The 21,253-nt window shown below is 45.3% G+C and overlaps 3 protein-coding genes across 4 annotated transcripts in view; 1 reads left to right on the top strand and 2 right to left on the bottom strand.

Moving 5' to 3' along the window:
* Positions 1 to 9,172, bottom strand: part of SYCP2 (synaptonemal complex protein 2) — an 89,736-nt gene extending 80,564 nt beyond the window's left edge. Inside the window, exon 1 of the mRNA XM_055090609.1 lies at positions 9,117 to 9,172. The gene's annotated coding sequence lies outside the window, so the exon portion shown is untranslated. The remainder of the gene's footprint in view (positions 1 to 9,116) is intronic.
* An 807-nt stretch (positions 9,173 to 9,979) lies between these two features.
* Positions 9,980 to 13,373, bottom strand: PPP1R3D (protein phosphatase 1 regulatory subunit 3D). Its single transcript, XM_028498987.2, has one exon. It carries the CDS (start codon positions 13,119 to 13,121, stop codon positions 12,222 to 12,224), a length of 900 nt encoding a protein of 299 aa, XP_028354788.1. The 5' UTR covers positions 13,122 to 13,373; the 3' UTR covers positions 9,980 to 12,221.
* Positions 13,374 to 13,863: 490 nt separating this feature from the next.
* Positions 13,864 to 21,247, top strand: FAM217B (family with sequence similarity 217 member B). Of its 2 annotated transcripts, none has more exons than XM_007123890.4 (4): positions 13,864 to 13,968; positions 15,552 to 15,663; positions 15,791 to 15,876; positions 17,262 to 21,247. In XM_007123890.4, exon 4 carries the CDS (start codon positions 17,266 to 17,268, stop codon positions 18,415 to 18,417), a length of 1,152 nt encoding a protein of 383 aa, XP_007123952.2. In that variant the 5' UTR covers positions 13,864 to 13,968; positions 15,552 to 15,663; positions 15,791 to 15,876; positions 17,262 to 17,265; the 3' UTR covers positions 18,418 to 21,247. The 2 variants fall into 2 exon arrangements, with proteins under 2 accessions (XP_007123952.2, XP_007123955.2); XM_007123893.4 differs by having other exon boundaries at positions 17,247 to 21,247.
* The last annotated feature ends 6 nt before the right edge of the window (positions 21,248 to 21,253 follow it).

Here is a 21,253-nt window from a genome sequence, read left to right as displayed (position 1 = left end):
TTTTATGCACCCAACATAGGAGCACCTCAATACATAAGGCAAATACTAACAGCCATAAAAGGGGAAATCGACAGTAACACAATCATAGTAGGGGACTTTAATACCCCACTTTCACCAATGGACAGATCATCCAAAATGAAAATAAATAAGGAAACACAAGCTTTAAATGACACATTAAACAAGATGTTCTTAAATAATACTTATAGGACCTTCCATCCAAAAACAGCAGAATACACTTTCCTCTCAAGTGCTCAAAGAACATTCTCCAGGATAGACCATATCTTTGGTCACAAATCAAGCCTTGGTAAATTTAAGAAAATTGAAATTGTATCAAGTATCTTTTCCACTATGAGACTAGATATCAATTACAGGAAAAAAAAAAACTGTACAAAATACAAACACATAGAGGCTAAACAATATGCTACTAAATTACCAAGAGATCACTGAAGAACTCAAAGAAGAAATAAAAAAATACCAAGAACCTTGACAATGAAAACAATGACCCAAACCTATGGGATGCAGCAAAAGCAGTTCTAATAGGGAAGTTTATAGCAATACAATCCTACCTTAAGAAACAAGAAACATCTCAAATAAACAACTTAACCTTACACCTAAAGCAGTTAGAGAAAGAAGAACAAAAAAAACCCAAAGTTAGCAGAAGGAACGAAATCATAAAGATCAGATCGGAAATAAATGAAAAAGAAATGAAGGAAATGATAGCAAAGATCAATAAAACTGAAAGTTGGTTCTTGGACAAGATAAACAAAATTTATAAACAATTAGCCAGACTTGTCAAGAAAAAAAGGGAGAAGACTCAAATCAATAGAATCGGAAATGAAAAAGGAGAAGTAACAACTGACACTGCAGAAATACAAAGGATCATGAGAGATTACTACAAGCAACTCTATGCCAATAAAATGGACAACCTGGAAGAAATGGACACATTCTTAGAAATGCACAAACTTCCGAGACCAAACCAGGAAGAAATAGAAAATATGAACAGATCAATCATAAACACTGAAATTGAAACTGTGATTAAAAATCTTCCAACAAACAAAAGCCCAGGACCAGATGGCTTCACAGGCAAATTCTATCAAACATTTAGAGAAGAGCTAACACCTATCCTTCTCAAACTCTTCCAAAATATAACAGAGGGAGGAACACCCCCAAACTCATTATACGAGGCCACCATCACTTTGATACCAAAACCAGACAAAGATGTCACAAAAAAAGAAAATTAAAGGCCCATATCACTGATGAACACAGATGCAAAAATCCTCAACAAAATACTAGCAAACAGAATCCAACAGCACATTAAAAGGATCATACACCATGATCAAGTGAGGTTTATCCTAGGAATGCAAGGATTCTTCAATATAGGCAAATCAATCAACGTGATACACCATATTAACAAATTGAAGAATAAAAACCATATGATCATCTCAATAGATGCAGAGAAAGCTGTCGACAAAATTCAACACCCATTTATAATAAAACCCTCCAGAAAGTAGGCATAGAGGGAACTTTCCTCAACATAATAAAGGCCATATATGACAAACCCACAGCCAACATCGTCCTCAATGGTGAAAAACTGAAACTTCTCACCACTATTATTCAACATAGTTTTGGAAGTTTTAGCCACAGCAATCAGAGAAGAAAAAGAAATAAAAGGAACCCAAATTGGAAAAGAAGTAAAGCTGTCACTGTTTGCAGATGACATGATACTATACATAGAGAATCCTGAAGATGCTACCAGAAAACTACTAAAGCTAATCAATGAATTTGGTAAAGTAGCAGGATACAAAATTAATGCACAGAAATCTCCTGCATTCTGATACACTAATGATGAAAAATCTGAAAGTGAAATTAAGAAAACACTCCCATTTACCATTGCAACAAAAAGAATAAAATATCTAGGAATAAACCTACCTAAGGAGACAAAAGTCCTGTATGCAAAAAATTATAAGACACTGATGAAAGAAATTAAAGATGATACAAATAGATGGAGAGATATACCATGTTCTTGGATTAACCCACGCACATAGGGTCACCTTATCTTTGATAAAGGAGGCAAGGATATACAGTGGAGAGAAGACAGCCTCTTCAGTAAGTGGTGCTGGGAAAACTGGACAGCTACATGTAAAAGAATGAAATTAGAACACTCCCTAACACCATACACAAAAATAAACTCAAAATGGATTAAAGACCTAAATGTCAGGCCAGGCACTATCAAACTCTTAGAGGAAAACATAGGCAGAACGCTCTATGACATACATCACAGCAATATCCTTTTTGACCCACCTTCTAGGGAAATGGAAATACAACCAAAAATAAACAAATGGGACCTCATGAAACTTAAAAGCTTTTGCACAGCAAAGGAAACCATAAACAAGACGAAAAGACAACCCTCAGAATGTGAGAAAATATTTGCAAATGAAGTAACTGACAAAGGATTATTCTCCAAAACAAGAATCCTTGCATTCCTGGGATAAACAACTCATGCAGCTCAATATCAAAAGAACAAACAACCCAATCCAAAAATGGGCAGAAGACCTAAAGAGACATTTCTCCAAAGAAGATATACAGATTGCCAACAAACACATGAAAGAATGCTCAACATCATTAATCATTAGAGAAATGCAAATCAAACCTACAATGAGATATCATCTCACAACGGTCAGAACGGCCATCATCAAGAAATGTACAAACAATAAATGCTGGAACCTCAGAATGTGAGAAAATATTTGCAAATGAAGTAACTGACAAAGGATTATTCTCCAAAACAAGAATCCTTGCATTCCTGGGATAAACAACTCATGCAGCTCAATATCAAAAGAACAAACAACCCAATCCAAAAATGGGCAGAAGACCTAAAGAGACATTTCTCCAAAGAAGATATACAGATTGCCAATAAACACATGAAAGAATGCTCAACAACATTAATCATTAGAGAAATGCAAATCAAACCTACAATGAGATATCATCTCACAACGGTCAGAACGGCCATCATCAAGAAATGTACAAACAATAAATGCTGGAACATGGGACTGAGTGAACTGATGAGGATGATTATAATTTTTGTGACTTTGTTTGAATTAAAAAAAAACAAAAACAATAAATGCTGGAGAGGGTGTGGAGAAAAGGGAACCCTCTTGCACTGTTGGTGCGAATGTAAATTGATACAGCCACTATGGAGAACACTATGAAGGTTCTTTAAAAAACTAAAAATAGAACTACCATGTGACCCCGCAATCCCACTACTGGACATATACCCTGAGAAAACCATAATTCAAAAAGAGTCGTGTACCAAAATGTTCATTGCAGCTCTATTTGCAATAAACAGGATATGGAAGCAACCTAAGTGTCCATCAGCAGATGAATGGATAAAGAAGATGTGGCACATATACACAATAGAATATTACTCATCCATCAAAAGGAATGAAACTGAGTTATTTGTAGTGAGGTGGATGGACCTAGAGACTATCATACAGAGTGAAGTAAGTCAGAAAGAGAAAAACAAATACCGTATGAGAACGCATATATATATGGAATTAAAAAAAAAAAGTCAGAGGAACCTGGGGGCAAGACGGGAATAAAGATGCAGCCCTACTAGAGGGTGGATGGGGATACGGGGAGGGGGAGGGGTAAGCTGGGACGGGGTGAGAGAGTGGCATGGACATATATACACTACCAAATGAAAATGGATAGCTAGTGGGAAGCAGCTGTGTAGCACAGGGAGATCAGCTCGGTGCTTTGTGACCACCTGGAGGGGTGGGATGGGGAGGCTGGGAGGGAGGGAGATGCAGGAGGGAAGAGATATGGGGACATATGTATATGTATAAGTGATTCACTTTGTTATGAAGCAGAAACTAAGACACCATAGTAGAGCAATTATACTCCAATAAAGATGTTAAAAAAAAAAAAAAGAACACAGAGGATAAGTTATAAAGCCCTATGTATGTGTAACTATAATCCCAGGAGAGGAGATAGTGAATGTGACAGAAGCAATATCTAAGAAATGATGACTGAGAAGTTCCCAAAACCAATAAAATACATCAAACAAGACTCAAAAAACCCCATGAACCCCAGCAGGGGGAAAAAAACACCCAAACCCTGGTGCACCAAACAAAACTGCTGAAAATCAAGATCAAAATCAAACTGCTGTCACAGAGTAAAAAAGACAGGTTACTTTTAAGTAGCATCAATAAGACTAGTAGATGACCAACAGAAACTATGAAAGCCAAAAGACTTAGAATAATAACTTCTTTAAAGTGCTCTAAAATTGGACTGAAACTACACATTGGACAGATGGACCTAACAGACCTATAGAGAACTTTTCATAGAACAGCTGAACACACATGCTTGTCAAGCACGCATATAATATTCTCCAGGATAGATGATATGTTAGGCCACAAAACAAGTCTTAATAAATTTAAGAAGACTGAAATCATATCAAGCATCTTTTCTGACCACAAATTGGGCAACCTAGAAGAAATGGAACCTAGGAGAAGCATACAACCTATCAAGACTGAATCATAAAGAAACAAAATCTGAACAGACCAATTATTAGTAAGGAGATTGAATCAGTAATCAAAAACCTCCCAACAAGACAGGTCCAGGACCAGATGGCTTCGCCAGTGAATTCTACCAAACATTTAAAGAACTACTAACACCAATCCTCAAACTCTTCCAAAAAATAGAAGAGAAAGGAACACTTCCAAACTCATTTTATTAGCCAGGCTTATGCTGATACCAAAGCCAGACAAGAACACTATGAGAAAAGAAACTAGAAAGTTCTGAAAGAAAAAACTGCAAGCTAGAATTCTATAACCAACAAAAGTACTATTTAAAAATAAATGGAAGAATCATCCTATTTGTTATTAAAATGTATTACACAAAGTTGCAATTACTAAAAACAGTATTAAAAATAGGAAATAGACAAATGGATCAATAACCAAAAGAGAATCCAAATGCATACCCAAGTATATACTGGAACTTCATATATGAGTAAGAAGGTTTTGCAAATAGTAAATGTAAATTAGTCAGTAAATGCTCCCAAATGTGCAAACTGGCACTGGGAAAACTGACTCACCATATAAAAATATAACATCAAGCCCCTTATTTCCCCCAGTCACAAAGCAAACTAGATGAATTAACTACCTAATGTAAAATGAAAATGTTTAAAAACCATTAGAAGGAAACACAGGAGGATATCTCTATGACTCTGCAATGTGAAAAACTTTAAAACATAAAAAGTACAAAGCATAAAAAGTAATAGATATGAACTTTTTGTACATCATTGTCTCCTTCTCTCTCTCTCACACACACATACATAATTTCATTAAGGACTCTATATTCACTCTGAATCCAGTACTCAGTATTGCCCCAGCAGGTCCTATAACCGTGAACACATTCACTGGCATAACTCACACCCTTCAAGCCCTAGAGAAACATTTCCTTTGCCTATGCCTTTAAAAGAAGGGGACTGCAGTTAATTACACTATTCTGTTTATTTTGTATGTTAGAAATCTTCCATAATAATAATGTTTAAGGGACTCAGGGCGGGGCGGGTGGGGGGGAGGGTAGGCTGAAACAATGCAGAGAAGATTGCAGGTTGTGCTGATACTGACGTTGTAGTCTCTGCTTCAGAAAGAAGGTAAAATTTGAGCAACCTAAGTGTTCAGGTAAGAGAAAAGACATTAGTTAACTGTCCAATCCTTCCTCTGGCAGAGCAAAACTACAGTTGATTCTTGCATAATGAAAAACTGCTTCCTAATAGTGCCAAACGTCCATTTTCTTGCTTCTCTTTGTATTCCAACTTGTGGCTCTGGAAGTACTAGCAACTAAGTGCACAGCATTTGCAACAATTGCACATGGTGACTGAGAAACATTCTGTAGTTCTAAGCAATTGCTATTATTCTTTAATTTGTATATATGTAAATCTAGACAACCGCATGAACATGACATATTTACAGTTAGATGGCAAGCAAACACTAGAACAGTGACTAAGTTTATTTTATAAAAATATTTAATAAGATTTATTCAAAAATAATTTCAGTGTTATCAGAAGAATTTTATTTAGATTAATGTTCGTTAGTAATTTGTATCTACCTTAATTTTAAGAAAAATTTAGTATTTCAGAAAATATGAAAGCAACTACCTTTTTATTTTTTACACTTATTTCATGTTTCTGGTGAAAGTATACTCAAATTAGTACATTTTGAACAAAATTACATGTTGTTTTAATCCTTAAATCATACTGTCAATACAACACAAAATAAGTAAAAATTTTGACTGTATTTACTGATTTTGCTAAAACGAAAAGAAGTTTATGAAATGTGTACTAATTTACGAATTATATAGGTCATTATTACTTATCCAAAATTCGGCAGTCCCTCATCAAATATCCATAATAAATGTGTTCCATAATAAATGTGTTCAATTATCTTCGATATTTTGCCAACACTCAGTCATAAAAATAATAGCTTCACACAAACTTTTCTACTTCGTTACGATGAAGGTATCTGTGTGAAACTGAAGACTTTATTGCACCACTTGAAAACTCGATTGAAAAGTTTAAGCACTTAAAATATTTCAGGGGCCTCTGTTTGTACTCTTTCCCTAGGGTCAGCAACTGTTGGGGCGGGCCTGCCTAGGGCGGAATGCTTTCCTGGATCACAGCTACAGCAACCTGAGTGTGAATTTGCCATGTCATTTACAAGGTTACTCTGAGACATGACATACAGCCCAGAGGAATTACTTATGGCCAAGAGACACACAAGGCTCACAAGACGGCTTAGTTCCTAGTCTACTTTTGTGCAAGAAGTCCATCAAGGGGAAGGAAAATTAATTAATGTCTACCCAGGCAGAGTCTGTTTTAAGTTAAGAAAAACTGAACTAAACGTCCAGCGACTCCTCCCTTCCTTCCAAGGCTGAATGCATACTGGCTCTAACAGAGCCCCAAACTGGGTACCATCCATGATACAAGACAAACATCTGTGCCTGAGAGGGGAGGCTAAGTCCTGAGGGAAACGTAAGCGACACATTCATCTTTCCACCGCCCTGAGTAAACAATTAAAAATACCTTTATGCAGCGCTATGCACGAGCACAAGCAACAACAGAGCGACCTGCGAGATCCAGCACAGAATTATACTTTTTCAAGACGAGTCTGGTGGGGTGGGGGTCAACTAAGCGGGCTTGGCGCTCTGGTTTCCTTACAGGCAACACAGACCTTGGGACAAGATGAATGTGCACGCGCCGGCGGATGGAAGCAGGAAGGTTTAAAAAACACCCAACAACTTGACACAGGCATGCATTCTTTCCCCAAAGCTGAATGAATGAATGCAGCAAAGCCCTCTGCGCCACCGGAGCAGACGTCCAGCAGTTCGGACTGTGACGCCGGAGGCCGCCCGCGAGCCGGGGAGGAACCACCACCTTCTCCCGTCACCACTAGACGGTTACCGCAAGCTACTTCACCACACCTGTAGTGGCATCACCCATGACACCCAGCGCACAGACCCATTTCATCCTCCTTCTGCGACCGGGGACATCAGGACATGTGGCTCCCCCCAGAAGGGGGGGACCAGGGAGAACTTGCTCGCGGCAAAAGGCTGCGGGGCAGAGGCCTGGGAGGAGGGGCGGCGGCGAGAGGGGAAACACGTGTGCGTACTTGGTTCTCCCGAAAGCGGAGAGCACGGGCCACCGCGAGGCCAGCTGCTAACCCCTCCCCGCCCCCCCCACACACCTGGGCTCTGTTACATCGTTTCCGACGCTAAGCTGTGGGTTCCGCGCCCGCTCTGGAAGCCCCGGCCCGCCGTGTCTCCACCCGCGTCGCCCTCAATTTCGTGATTCCGGCCACTGCTCGCGTCCTCGGTCATCCTCCGACCAGCGGAACCGCGCTCCCCCCGATCCCCCCAACCCCACCCAGGCCCTGGACACCCGCCGTCAGCCCCTCACGACCGCACGCCCCGCGATCCGTCGGCGCGAGGCCCGCACCGCCCATCGGACGCCTCGCCGGAGCCGGCCCCCCTCAGCCCCGGCGGCGCCCCCGCCCCGGCCGTTTTCTCAACGGCTCGCCTCAACCGTCCGGAGGCCGCTCTCTCGCTCGCTCGCCCGGCCCCTGAGGCCCAGCCGACGCCGCAGCTCCCCTCGCGCACCCCGCCGTCAGGGAAGTCCTCCTTGGCTCCCAGCTCAACCTGCCGGCTGGAGTAGGCCTCTGCGCAGAGTCCCGCTGCCGCTGCAGCTGCCGCCCAGCGTCGCGTCTCCACGCCTAAGCGATCGCCACGGCGCCTCACGCAGCCGAGGGAAGGCGGGAAGTGCCCGTCCAATCGGCGTCGCGTGCGGTTGACGCTGCGTCCAATCTGCGCCGCCGGCCTGCCAGGCCCCGCCCCACACACCGGCGCAGGCGCCGCCCGAGGCAGGAGCCAGGGGCGCCGAGGTGGGCAAGGCTCAAGGCCTCAGGTAAGTGGGCCGGCCGCGCCCTGACACCGACCCCTGACCCCGCTCGGCCGGCGGCCGCGCCGCAAAGCCCTCCCTGCACGGACGCGCCACGAGAGAAGGCGACAGTGGCCCTCCTCTGCCCGCAGGACTTGAACCTGGAGGGCCGGAAGTGCCGGCGGCTCAAGAAGACTCCAGGGCTCCCGACAGCCACCCGCGAAGGCTGGAAGGGGCCGCAGTGACACCAGGCGAACCCGCGGGGACACGATGGTCAGACTGCCCTGATACAGGCCCACGCTGCGGGCCAGCAGAGGGCAGCGGAACCACTCCTGGCCTGTCCCCGCTGACGGCCACGCTCCACCCCGCCCTGCCTTACGTTCCGGCCCCGCCCTTCCGGCCCCGCCCCACCCCTGTCAGGGTTTCCTAGAAGCAGGGGCTGCGAGTGACTGCCCTCTCGTTAGCCTGAACCCCAGACCCCTGGGGCACAGAGCGCTGAGGCCATCTAGGCTTGGCACTGAGGGCACTCATCAACAGTGTATTCCCAGGCTTTTTGGCATGTTTCAATTTAAAGTATCGGTTTAAATGATAGAAGCAATGGATGCTGTGGTGTAAACTGTGCAAGCAACTCAGAAGTAGTTACAGCAGACAAGCACGAAAAATTAAGTTAGTGATTTCTCACCTTGCCACTTTTTAGTAGAGAGAAGAAAAATGTCAGAGCCCTTTTCATTGTTTCATGTGTTCAGAAAGCCCAAGGATTGTTTCAGAAACATCAGTAGACTACCGCATGGAAGAAAAAAATCATTTTACTTAACCTTATTTGAATTGTTTTTAAATAGGTTTTTAGATTATGATGTCAGATGGAAAATCTTATCACTTATAATCTGAATGGGCTTTTAATTAAATTTAACAAGCTCTTACTGGGTACATCTCATCACATGGCAGAGAGAGGTTGGGCTTTGGCATGGGTTTGAATGCTAGCTTTGCTAGTACCAGCTGTGGGGCTCTAGGTGAGCTCCTTAAACCTCCCCGAGCTTCATTCATTTCAGCTGAGAAAATTATCTACCAGGTAGTGCAATTTTCAGCATTAAATGAAATCAAATACATACAGCACCTAACATTTTAGGCAAGCAAGTAAGAGGGGACACAATAAGTGTTAGTTTCCTCGTCCTGTGTTCAAAGCTTTGTAATTGAGTGAGAGTCACGATCGGGGTGCTGGGGAGGAAGGCAGATACACACTAATTGTTCCATATACAGGCTTCAGTAAGCACTAAGGAAGTACAGTAACTGTCCCATCCCTTATGTCCCACTAGAGCTTTCTTCACATGTAATACTGACCTGGCATAAAAGGGTGTTATTTCGGTTTCTCAAAGACATACCCAACTGTGCTACTGAAGTTGAGGTGCCATCATACAATGCATTTATTTACTTATCTAGCCAAGATCCTAAGTGTGACAGCATTTTAGGAAGGATAAGACTTATGTGTGAAATGACAATCAGCATGCTTCTAAAGCCTTGTTTCACAGTAATGAGACCACAAGAAAAACACACTTCAACTAACAACTTGTGCACATATCCTTTAATATTAGGCTTAGGTGAAGACACCTTAAATGGCAGGTATTAAAATATGTTCGAGAAGACAACCCAAGAATTGCACAACCCACAACAAAATTTGAACATCTAGGCCACATAACTGTGCTTTCAGGCCTGAAAATCTCCTTAAGCTGTTCCAAAGCTGCTTTATTAACTAGACAGGTATATTTAAGCTTTAAAATCTTTTAAACGTTGATCTGTTTTCAAAGGCACATGGAGATTCTCTTAATATTAAAGATATAACATTTGCTTCATATTCCGTGACCAGAACCTTTTCGGTAAGCGACCTTCATATGGATTATAAGATTCTCGACATGCCTTTACACAGCAATACATTTGCCAGCTCTAGCTCATACCTGAATGCGGTGGACAACTGCCTTGCACGCTGGGCTGGGCACAGCAGCTGAGGCCCTCACAGCCTTGCTGAACTAACTGGACAGTTTGTCAAATAGCAGGAAATGCAACCAGGCTTCTCTCCCTCTTGCGTGTCAGTGGTGTACGCAGTGCTAACAGCCAACGATTGTTCAATTTAGTCACAATATTTTAAATCAAAGTTCCATATTCTTAGATCAGAAGGTACCAAAGAAAGCCATCCCTGTTGATGGAATTTTTAAAACAACAGTTGCAATTATAAAAAAGAAATTGGTTAAAAGGTAAAACGCGTCCTTTACATACTTATTTGACAAATGGCCACAAGCATTCAAAAATTTAGAGTCAGTGCATTGGTGACAGCTATCACAAAATTGACTACACTGGTTTCAGCTGTCTCAGAAACCAGCTTCCCGAGTTGGAGACCGTGTCCATCTTAGCTGGGTTTTCACACCTCAGTGCTAGCACCTGCCGTCAGACCACCACTCAGCACCAAAAACAATCGCCAGCCCCTCACTGAGGTTTTAAGTTCTTGTGGCACTCTGCAGGGGACAATGGCCTTGACTTCTTGGAGATTAAAAAAAACAAACAAACAGCATTTAACATTTTAAAGTTGGGAAACAAGTCCAGACGAGGTTAAACTGTTCTATCTGAAGGCACAAAGAACAAAGTTGGCAGGTAGCTGATAAAACCAGGCATATGTAAATACAGTTTAAAACACTTAAATAGTATAAATATTTGTGTATTGTTTTTCCTTCCGTCTGGCTGTTGCTGAAAATACCTGCTAGTTCCACTTGGTAACGTGATTTCTTAAAGATGACTGCTGAAACCTTTGACGCTTAAGAAGACATAAAGAGAGTCACCTTCATCCATCAAAAAGGTAATCGCAAAGGGCATCGTTGCCCGAAATTCCATAGAGTTGCCTGAAAACTGAAATAACTTAAGGCAAAATTTTTTTAAATATTTAGGTAGTTCAAATCTAAACAGAATGGCCTGATAAAGTGCGGATACATAATTATCAAACATGTACAAGAATAATACATGACGTGTGAAAAGAGACTGCAGAAAGGGCTCTTTTGCTAGTTAAAAGTTTTAAGCGTTTTCTTCCTTCGCAATTGCTGATGCAGGAGACACACAGCCTAACCGGGCAGCCTGAACTCCCAGGAATGGTTGTAAGATGACCGGATGAGGCATAAATTTCTTGCCTATTAATAGTTTCCCGGCTGTTAGAAGCCTACAGACATTGGCAAGCAAATGTGATCTCAGGTTTTTCTTGTCCCAGGGCAGGAATGCCACAGGGGACCATAATGGGGGTCACACTGTACATTCTGTTTACAATGGGCACAAACACACAAAATGACTTTTTTCTTTTTTAGCTTATTAAATCCAGAATGTTCCGAAGAAGGCATCCACTAAGGGTAAAAAGTCCCAACATCACAATGATGATAAATAACAGCTATATTCACAGAGACCCAATCAGGACACACGCAAAAGCCACAGGGTTTCCCAGAGGGAGGATGCAGGCCTTTCCAAAACCACCTGCCTGGGCCGTCTTCAGAGGGGCCAACGCACCCATGCGTCTACCCACCCAGCACCCCACCCCAGCATAGGACACAGCTCGGCCTTCTGGCACCTGAGGTTACTTTTTAGACCAAGTGACACAGACGAAGCAAGTAGAAGACAGGACGGGCCATGCCAGCACACCTTACAGGGGGGAGTGAGGTCAGACATCCTCGGTTAGGGGATGGGGTGTGAGGAAGGGCCACTGCCCAGATGCGAGAGCCCAGCCAGGAAGTGAGCGCGGGTGCGGCCTGCGCGCGGAGGCTCAGATGAAGTGAATCCAGCTCTCCTCGCACTCCCCGCGCGGCATGTGCAGCGCATGGTTGCGGCACGTGAGGCTGTAGTCGCGGCCGTCGTTGTTGTCCCAGTACTCGGCGCCGGCCACGCGGTAGCGCAGCGCGAAGTGCACGCGGGAGCCGAGCGCCAGCAGGAAGGGCGGCACCGGGAAGCCGAAGGCGAAGACATCCTCGGCGCCCTCGGTGCCCGCCGGCCCGCGCCACCGCGCCGCCGCCTCGTGCGCGCTGCGCCAGTCCGAGAACGTGTAGCGCACCGCCACCTGCTTCTCGAAGGCCAGGTTGCGCACGCGCGCCGTACCGCTGATGCCCAGGTCTGAGCAGGTGACGCGCTCCAGACACACGAGCTGCCGCCCCAGGCGCTCGCCGAAGTCAGGGGCCTCGACGGGCGGCGGGAAGTCGGGCACCAGGCACTGCAGGGTGAACTCCAGGTCCTGGCTGCTGCAGCACAGGTCCGAGTTGATGGCGAGCCGCGACAGCACGTGCAGCGGCACGGACGGGTCGTCGCCCGCGTTGAACACCTTGACCTGCGCCAGCTCCAGGCCCAGAGCGTCGGCGAAGCGCACGCGGTGCTGCCGGCTGCAGCCCGGCCGGCACGCAGCGCCCGGCGCGCCCGCGCCCTTATGGCGGCGCTCGGGCGAGCTGGGCAGCGAGCGCGCCCGCCGCAGGATGATGGGCCGCAGGCAGGGGTCGCAGCCGGACGGCGCGGGCGGCGGCGGCGGCGCGCTGCCCGGGCTCCCAGGGGGCCTGCAGGGCCGCGACTCCCGGGCCGCGCCGCCGTCCAGGTCCGAGAGGCAGCTGAGGCTCCGCGGGGCGGGCTTCCGGAAACCGGCGGCGGCGGGGAGGACCGCGGAGCCCGGGCCTCTGGACATGGCCCGGCCGGCTGTCGGGCGATGGGGAAGTGGAAACGAGGGGCGGCCTTCCGAACCCGCGTCCGCTCCCTCGGTGTCCCCGGCCGTGCTCAGCAGCCCCTGGGGAGGGTCCGCCGGAACCTCTGCCTGCAGGGGATCCAGGGGGCCGGCTGCGCCCTCCCCTCGACAGCCACTTCGCCCCTCGAGTTCTCGCCCCGCGAGTCCTCGCCCGGGTTTTTCGCTTTGGGCAGCAAAAAAAAAAGCTGATTTCAAGAGATGAGTGCTTGCTCCCTGGGAAGCTTTTCCGAGGGGCGGCCTTCCGAACCCGCGTCCGCTCCCTCGGTGTCCCCGGCCGTGCTCAGCAGCCCCTGGGGAGGGTCCGCCGGAACCTCTGCCTGCAGGGGATCCAGGGGGCCGGCTGCGCCCTCCCCTCGACAGCCACTTCGCCCCTCGAGTTCTCGCCCCGCGAGTCCTCGCCCGGGTTTTTCGCTTTGGGCAGCAAAAAAAAAGCTGATTTCAAGAGATGAGTGCTTGCTCCCGTGGAAGCTTTTCGGGGCCACCGCGGAGCGTGGGGTGGCGCCGGCCTTCTGCTTCCTCCCGGGTGCCTGGGGGAAGGCGGTGTCCGCCCAGCGACCGCTCCCACCCCCGGGCCCTGGCGTTACTTACACAGCTGCAACTTGTCGGTGCAACTTCCCAGCGAGCCTCCGCCCCGCCCCTGGTGACGCGGCCCGCGCGCGGACTCCTGCCGCCCGAGCGCCGCCGCCGCCGCCGCCGCGCCTACAGCAGCGCGCCGCAGTCCGGCCTCCCGCCCCAGCCCGGGAAGGAAGGCTGGCGGCCGCGTCACGTGTCCTCGGCGATCGCGAAACAGGTCTGATCAATCTCTGTCCGCGTCTGCCTGGCCAGCCCGCCGATCGATCATAGATCCGCGTCTGCACAAACGGAGGACCAGGAACGTGCATGCTGCTGGTCCTCGGATTTCTGGGTTAATGGGGGCGGGGGAGGCGTGCAAAGCCCGGCTTTTCCAGGAGCTCGTCCCCAGGCTGATTTTAAGCCTCGAGGCTAGCCTGCTCTTTGGACGTTTGCACTGCAGCCTGGACCCTAGGCCAGACCGAGGGAGCCTCGCTGCGTAGAGGAGAAGCGTCCTGTCCCCACGGCACCCACAATGCTTTGCCGCCCGGGACCGTCCCCGGGGGTGGGGAGCGGGTTGGCGTGGCTGCGGCTGTCTGGTGGCGCCGCGCCGGAGAGGAAGATGTGGGAGCAACAGTTCATACCCAGGGGTGACGTATGCGGTTGCCCTTAAGCAAGCAGCCTCTGGCGCTTAGGACGCATTTCTGGAGCCAGAATCTCAGACTTTTAGCTTTGCCCCGATGGGAGCCGGAACCGTCAGGGAAACCGGAGCTTGTTTTCTGCGTCCTTAGGGACCCTGCAGGCTGTCATCTCTAACTTGGTGCAGAAAACGGCACAGCCTAGGGTGTAAAGCTTGCCAGGTGAAGGGGAGAAGATGGGAGTGCACTTTCTAGAGAGCGTTCTAGAGGGTTCCTTACTGTCCAGAGGGACAAAGCAGCAATAAAACCAGGCTAATTGGTGGAGGGTTGGTAAAGAACGTTTTCTACGCCCAAAATGAATCAAGCCGTTGATTATGGTATAATTCATTCATTGTGAGGGCCCGCATGCTTTTTATTCCCATCGTATGTACACTGACCAAAATGGCACACGTGCTGCTTTTGAAAAATAACACAGCAAAGTTTTAGGAAGAAAATAAAAATCTTCTATAATCCCACCTCTTCCATTTTTCAGAGGCAGGGGATATTATGGAAGAAATACGTATTCACGTTCAAATGGGGCACTTTTAGTAGGCCACTCAAAATAAGAGGGGTAAAGCAACCTTGGGTGTACAAATCAACAAAATGTCACAAAGAGATAACATCGTGTGATGTGTATGAAGATACTGATAACCTTTTCGTGGATTGATGTGATAGTGAAGGCAGGAGACTTGAAAGGGAGCCTCCACAGTGGAGTTTAAGCTCCACGAGAGCAGGGCATGTGTGTAATCCTGCCGTTTTCTAGGCACTCCTGTAAGTATTAGTTGAAAGAACGAACGAATGAATGAATGAATGGACATGGGAACTTTGGAGCAACACCTGACCTTAATTAGCCCCACAAATTTCCACAGCATGTTATTTCCAAGGAGATTTTGTGTGTGTGTGTATGTGTGGGTATGGGGAGAGAGAGAGAGAGGGAATCCATTTATAGTAGTGTGATCTTGTATCTAATATCCACTGGAAAAACAAACAAGTAAAAAAGATTAAACCGTAAATAGAAGGCAATATCCTTCCACCAGTTTTTCTATACAATCTGAATATTTAAGAACAAACAAGTGAAAACCAACACAATACTGGTGATAGGACCGTTTGCAGTCAGTACTTACCGACACTGTTCTGTTGCTTCTAGTTCTAGTGGTAAGGAGTCCTTTCCAAATATAAGAGGAATAAAGAAGTTACTTCCCCTGCTGCCATCATCTCCCAACAGACTGAGCAAGAATATTTCGAGCGCTACAGCAAAGGTGATGTAAACTTTGAAGTAAAATCTTATATAGGTTTGTTCTGTTTTTTTTTCCTGTTTCTTGTGTGTGTGTGTGTGTGTGTGTGTGTGTGTTCAGGGTATTTATTAACTACGTGTCTGTTTTTTAGACAGTCCATCAAACCCTAGATGATGATCAGCCGTGTGACTTTTTCAAGAAAGGGAATAGGGTGAATAAATCTTATCAGAAAAGCAGGTAAATAGTTTTTCATGTAATTGCTTTATCTTGCAAAAGGCACGTTATCTCAGTTCTCCAGATTGATATGTGTGGTTGGGAAAAAATATGTCTGTTGATAGGAAATATATACTTATATTTCTTGTCTGGCAGAAATGATTTTAAACATTACTAGTTTGTAAAAATTCCAGAGGTCATAATTCTTGCACTGTTAGCAGAATCCACAAGTTTGGGTAAACCCCTTAATCATCTGTCTATGTTAGTTGCTTTTATATAAAAAGGATACTGATAAGTTTTATGGATGCACACAGACAGCTAGAGGTAAATGAAAGTTTTAACAATATTGGCTATGAGTTCTAAATAATGGCAATTCCTTTATCCATTTTGTCAACATTTACTGAGCACATGTTATGCTACTGGCAATGATTTAACCTCCAACGTGTTTATTTGTTAAGAAGTGGCACATTTTCAAGTAATGCTTAGTGTGGTGGAAACACAGACGAATGTAAACCAGACAAATGAACCTCTGAGGTTTCCACAAAGCATGTTTACCACCCAATTTTTTTAACCCCACCAGACTGATGTTGCTGAGAAGTAGTATTCCTCTTGGCAAAATGCTACGTTCTTGGTAAATAAGTCAAAAAGAAAATATTTTCACCTCTGATATGAGATCCTGCCTCAGAATTAATTAGAGGAAGAATCAGTTGCCATGCTGGTAACGCACAAGGTATTCACAATGTCTACTTCCCCACCATTCAAAGGATTGCATTAAACCTATTTTTTAAATTCATATTGTGTTAAAAGGTATGATTTTATGCCTATTCCTCTAAACAGTTTTTCTGAGTGTTTTCTATTTGAAAACACTTTGATAAGCTTTTGGTTTGAGGTGTAGGTTGTATATGCTACACTTTTCCTTAAGATTTTTGTCAGCTCAGAATTACCACCAATCAGTGATTAAGTTCTGTAAAACTTGTATTTTACATCCTGTTTACACTTAATTGAAAACAGGTATATAAAAGAAAGCTGTGGATTCTACTTCATGTTATTAAACACTGCTCATCATTAACAGAACAGACTGAGCGTCCTATGAGAAATGTTTTCCAAACTAATGTTTAAAATGATAATATAAGCACTTTATGAAATGTTAGTGTTTTTCTTAAAAGCTGTTTGATGTGAAATAGAATCCATGCATTTACTCTGGCACCTGCACTATGATGTTTCCTAAGTAGAGTATCAAGTGGAAAATTGTCCTGTAACTTGTTCCGTGAGTTTAGAGGCCTCACATTTTCTAATGCCTTGCGATAGCTGAAATATACCACTAGGGGATTCTTTTGGTTCCTTTGTTCAATCGTTGGCTGGCCAGTTTTTGTCAGATGGACTAAGAATTGCAGGTTTATTTCTCGCAGCAATATGAATGCAGGCCCCTCTTGGAATAAAGTACAGCGTCCAAAGAATTCAAGAAAAAAGCAGAGTAAATCCCAAGTCCCCCACATCTCGTCCCAGCTGAAAAGCAGTCTCGGAGGATGTGTCCCCCAATCAACTGAGGATAAACTGAAGGAAAGCATTTCCCCGGAAGGAAACCCCAAAAGGAGTCCCCTTGGCTACAGGTGTCGGGGGTCCTCAGGGAACAAGTTGTTTCTGGACTTTCAGACGATGAAAATTATCAAAGAAGATGCTGAGGAGGACAGTGCCAGTGATCTCTCTGATTCAGAAAGAATCCCCATCCCCCCTTCTCCCCTCACGCCTCCAGATCTTCACCTTCGAGCCGAAGAGATTGATGTGGTTCACTTCGATCTGCACCCAGGGCAGGGTCCCACCCAGCCCGAATACTGTTACCCTGACTTCCTCCCGGCCCCGTGTAACTCCTGGGACCTGCGGGACATGGCCGTGCTCCTGCACTCTGAGCGCAGGACAGAGGCCGTGCCCAGAACCGGCGGGCTGCTGGGGAAGTACATCGACAGGCTTGTCCAGCTCGAGTGGCTGCAGATCCAGACTGTCCAGTGCGAGAGAGGAAAGGGGGCCAAGGCGAGGCCTCCCACTGCCCCTGGGGCCTCGGGGGCTCTGAAGAGCCCTGGGAGAAGCAAGCTGATTGCCAACGCTCTGTCCAGGCCTCAGCAGGAAGGGCCTCCGAAGTCAGGCCCTTCACGAAAGAAAGACGCGCGCCGCGAAGAAGTCCATCCGTCCTACTACACGTGTGAGGCCTCCACCAAACGCCTCGATGTGCTGAGTAGCAGCAGACTGTGTTCTCAGAAGCAAACCCTGGACGTGCAGACAGAGGAGAAGAAAAAGAAATCCAACAAGAGCTCCAAGCTGCAGCACTGGGATCTGTCCTGCGGGGACAGTGGCGACCCTAAGATCGAGAGCAGCGTGAACCTTCGCTTTCCCAGGCAGCCAGCGGTGATCGGGGACCCCACAGACACCTACAAGGCCTCTGGAGCGCCAGCACATGCAAGTCTTAAGAAGAAGGGAAATGCAAATAATTGTGCTCGAGCCACTATATCCGGCGAGAAAAAGCTCAAAACAAATGGAGTAAAACAAAACACGTACAAATTCAAATCATAACTGAGATGATGAATTGCAAGGACCTGCAGGCGCCTCAATATTAGAGCTCTTCCAAAAGTTACAATACTGTGAATTTTAAGAGACTTTGGGATTACTGACACTGAAGAGGTGGACCAGTTCTTTAGTCCATGCCACGCCCACCCAAGCCACAGCAGGGTCGTTTCCAAAGAAGGGTGTCTTTCAGTAACCATATTTTGCATTGACGGTCTTAGGCAAATGAGAGCCCTTCAGATAAAAATTAACCAAGGTCTGTGCCGTATAAAGAAATAAAACGACAGCTCTCCAAGGGAAGAGTGGACTAAACTTCCGAAACCTCAGCCAGGCCGCCTACAGCGTATGTAAACCAGCGCGTACTGCTTCAAACGGTGTAGAATCCTGAATGTCTGAAATACGGCTGTCTGCATCCTCATCCCAAACTATTCAAGCAGAAGGTCCGGGCATCTCACTCCTGGGGAAGCTTCGGCTCCTCCTCGAGTTACAGAGCAGCTATTATGAGCAAAGTCATTTATCACTAAGCTGCCTGCTCCTTCCAGACAGTGGAATCTAGTGCTTTCAAACACTTGCCCTGACATGGGTTTAAAAAAAAACAAGGCCTTTTCAATTTAGAGGTCGTGGCGAAGTCCATTTCTGTATTCTCTAAGCTGAAGTTAAAATAGCGTGCAGGCTTCGTCCCGGTGGACGTCGGCGGGTCTAAGCACGGTTGTTAGCACGCGATGGAAGAATGAAACAGTTGGCGCCAGAATCCCCGCCGTGTGTGGCTTCTCTGAAGAGGTGCCGTGGGAAAAATCATCAGAATGATGATCTGTCTTCATTTGCAAGAGCAGGACTTCATAATCTTGCCGGGAGCGGGGGGTGGGAGCGCGGACCATGGATAAAGTTACTGAATGTCTTAACCTCCTCACCTGGCCCTGCGGCTTCCTGACTCCCCTCAATGCTTCTCATTTAACTGCCGTTAAGTCACATCTACTTGTCCCTATGGTTGTGCTGAGAGATTTCTCTTGATATCATGGTGGATAGCTGTAGAAACTTTGCTTGACTACTTCTTGATATACAGTATGTTTTAATGACTGTAGCTGATTTTATCCCTTCAAACGATTATTCTATTTGTTTTTTTACATATATGTTTGTTTTCTCACCTTTGGGACAAATGAAAAACTTGGCACTTTTCATCTGAAAATATTTACTAACTCGCAGACTTTTCACCCAGTAACTCAGTGTCATCCAAGGCACTGTTTAAGTTAACATAAAGACAAGATGCATTTATAAATAATTAAAATCATAGGCCAAAGTTGAATATTAAGATGCCATTTTAAAGTCTGAGTTTAATCGTATTGAACAACAAAAATTTTTATGGTAATTTTTTTTCTTCTAAGACTTTATTTACAGAGTCCCTCTTATATTCTGTCTCACACCACCCTACTGGAGAAAGCACTGTTTACAATAAAGTCTTACGCATTCTTATAAATGAACAAACGATGTACATCTGGCAGGCATTACTTCCATGGTTCGCAATTATACTATAACTTTTGTACTCAGTATAAGTATAGTGTTTTGAAAACGTAGTGCTAGTCTTACTTTTTCTTTCTGTGGTTCCTGAGTGGCACCCCGCACGTCCCTCGATGGCCCTGCTCCTGTGAGTACAGATGGGTTAGTCCTATATACACTGCCGGCACCCAATGCATGAGTCTTTCTCTGCTAGATTTTTATGCAGCTCTTTATGAAGTATTCAGGGTCGATAAATCTCTGTAAGGACATTACATATATTTACACACATATATATACACATATATACTCCTGATATTAATCCTACGGGGTTACTGGTAGAGCTGCCGCCTCTACCAGTAATGCACCTGTGCAGGTACCCTCAGAGATCTGGAGGGTGAGGGTGACGTCGTTTACCTTTCCCGGCCTCGTGTATGTCTGAGCTGATTAAGAAATGTTGAGGTAACGCCTCGGATGTTACATTTGTTCCTAGCTCTTTGACTTGAAGTTGGTTGCTTAATTTGGGGGGATAGCTATAATGTCACATGTTAAGACAGTTTTAAAAGCCTGAAAAAGTGGCTTTACTTGTTTACTTTTTTGCCTCGGGTTGGTAGTTTATTTTAACCAACATTATTGTGACTGGATCAGAGCTCCTAATGAATATAGGTTCATTATGGAACATAAGCACAATTTTATGATATCTGATGCACATATCTAATGCACTAAATGCTGCAGATAAGGATCTTGCCATTCAAGCAGACAACATTGGAGAGTTGAGTCAGCAGCTCAGCCAGTTCATCAAATCGAAGCCATTGAATCTTGTGACATGAGTCATTGTATTTCTAAGAAGTGCCTCTCATTTCTGTGGAGTTGTTTACATACATGTTGCATTTAAACCAATTAAAATGATCCAATAAAATAAAATAAATGGTAGCAAAAAAAAACCCCCAAAGTTTAGAGAATGTAAGAAGAACTGCTTCAAGCTTAGGATCAGGGGAAAAAGTTGTAAAAAAGTACAAAAATGAATTACAAAAATATATCAGTATTAGCTACAGTTGTTTAGGTTGGGACTATTTCTCAAATCTTTAATGACTAAACTGGCTAAAGGTTTGTAACTTAACTGAAATAGGGTGGGATTGGTGGCTATGACAGAAAAGATGGGGGAGAGGATATCATTGATTAGTAGTGGTTCTTAGGCCTATTTGGTTAGTTTCCAGAAAGAATTTCTACCTTACATGTTTAAATATTATCTATTTCCTCTTTCCTTTATGCTCATTTACGTGAGTAGTAAAATAAAAATATAAAACTCTTGGGCTTCCCTGGTGGCGCAGTGGTTGAGAGTCCGCCTGCCGAT

The sequence above is a fragment of the Physeter macrocephalus genome, chromosome 14 (assembly GCF_002837175.3).
Source record: "Physeter macrocephalus isolate SW-GA chromosome 14, ASM283717v5, whole genome shotgun sequence".
Taxonomy (NCBI): domain Eukaryota; kingdom Metazoa; phylum Chordata; class Mammalia; order Artiodactyla; family Physeteridae; genus Physeter; species Physeter macrocephalus.
The sequence above is the reverse complement of the archived record's forward strand: the minus strand, read 5'-3'. Positions and strand labels throughout refer to the sequence as shown.

Coding starts and splice junctions, on each gene's coding strand:
- FAM217B (XM_007123890.4), top strand. CDS start 17,266: ATGAATGCAGGCCCCTCTTGGAATAAAGTACAGCGTCCAAAGAATTCA.
- PPP1R3D (XM_028498987.2), bottom strand. CDS start 13,121: ATGTCCAGAGGCCCGGGCTCCGCGGTCCTCCCCGCCGCCGCCGGTTTC.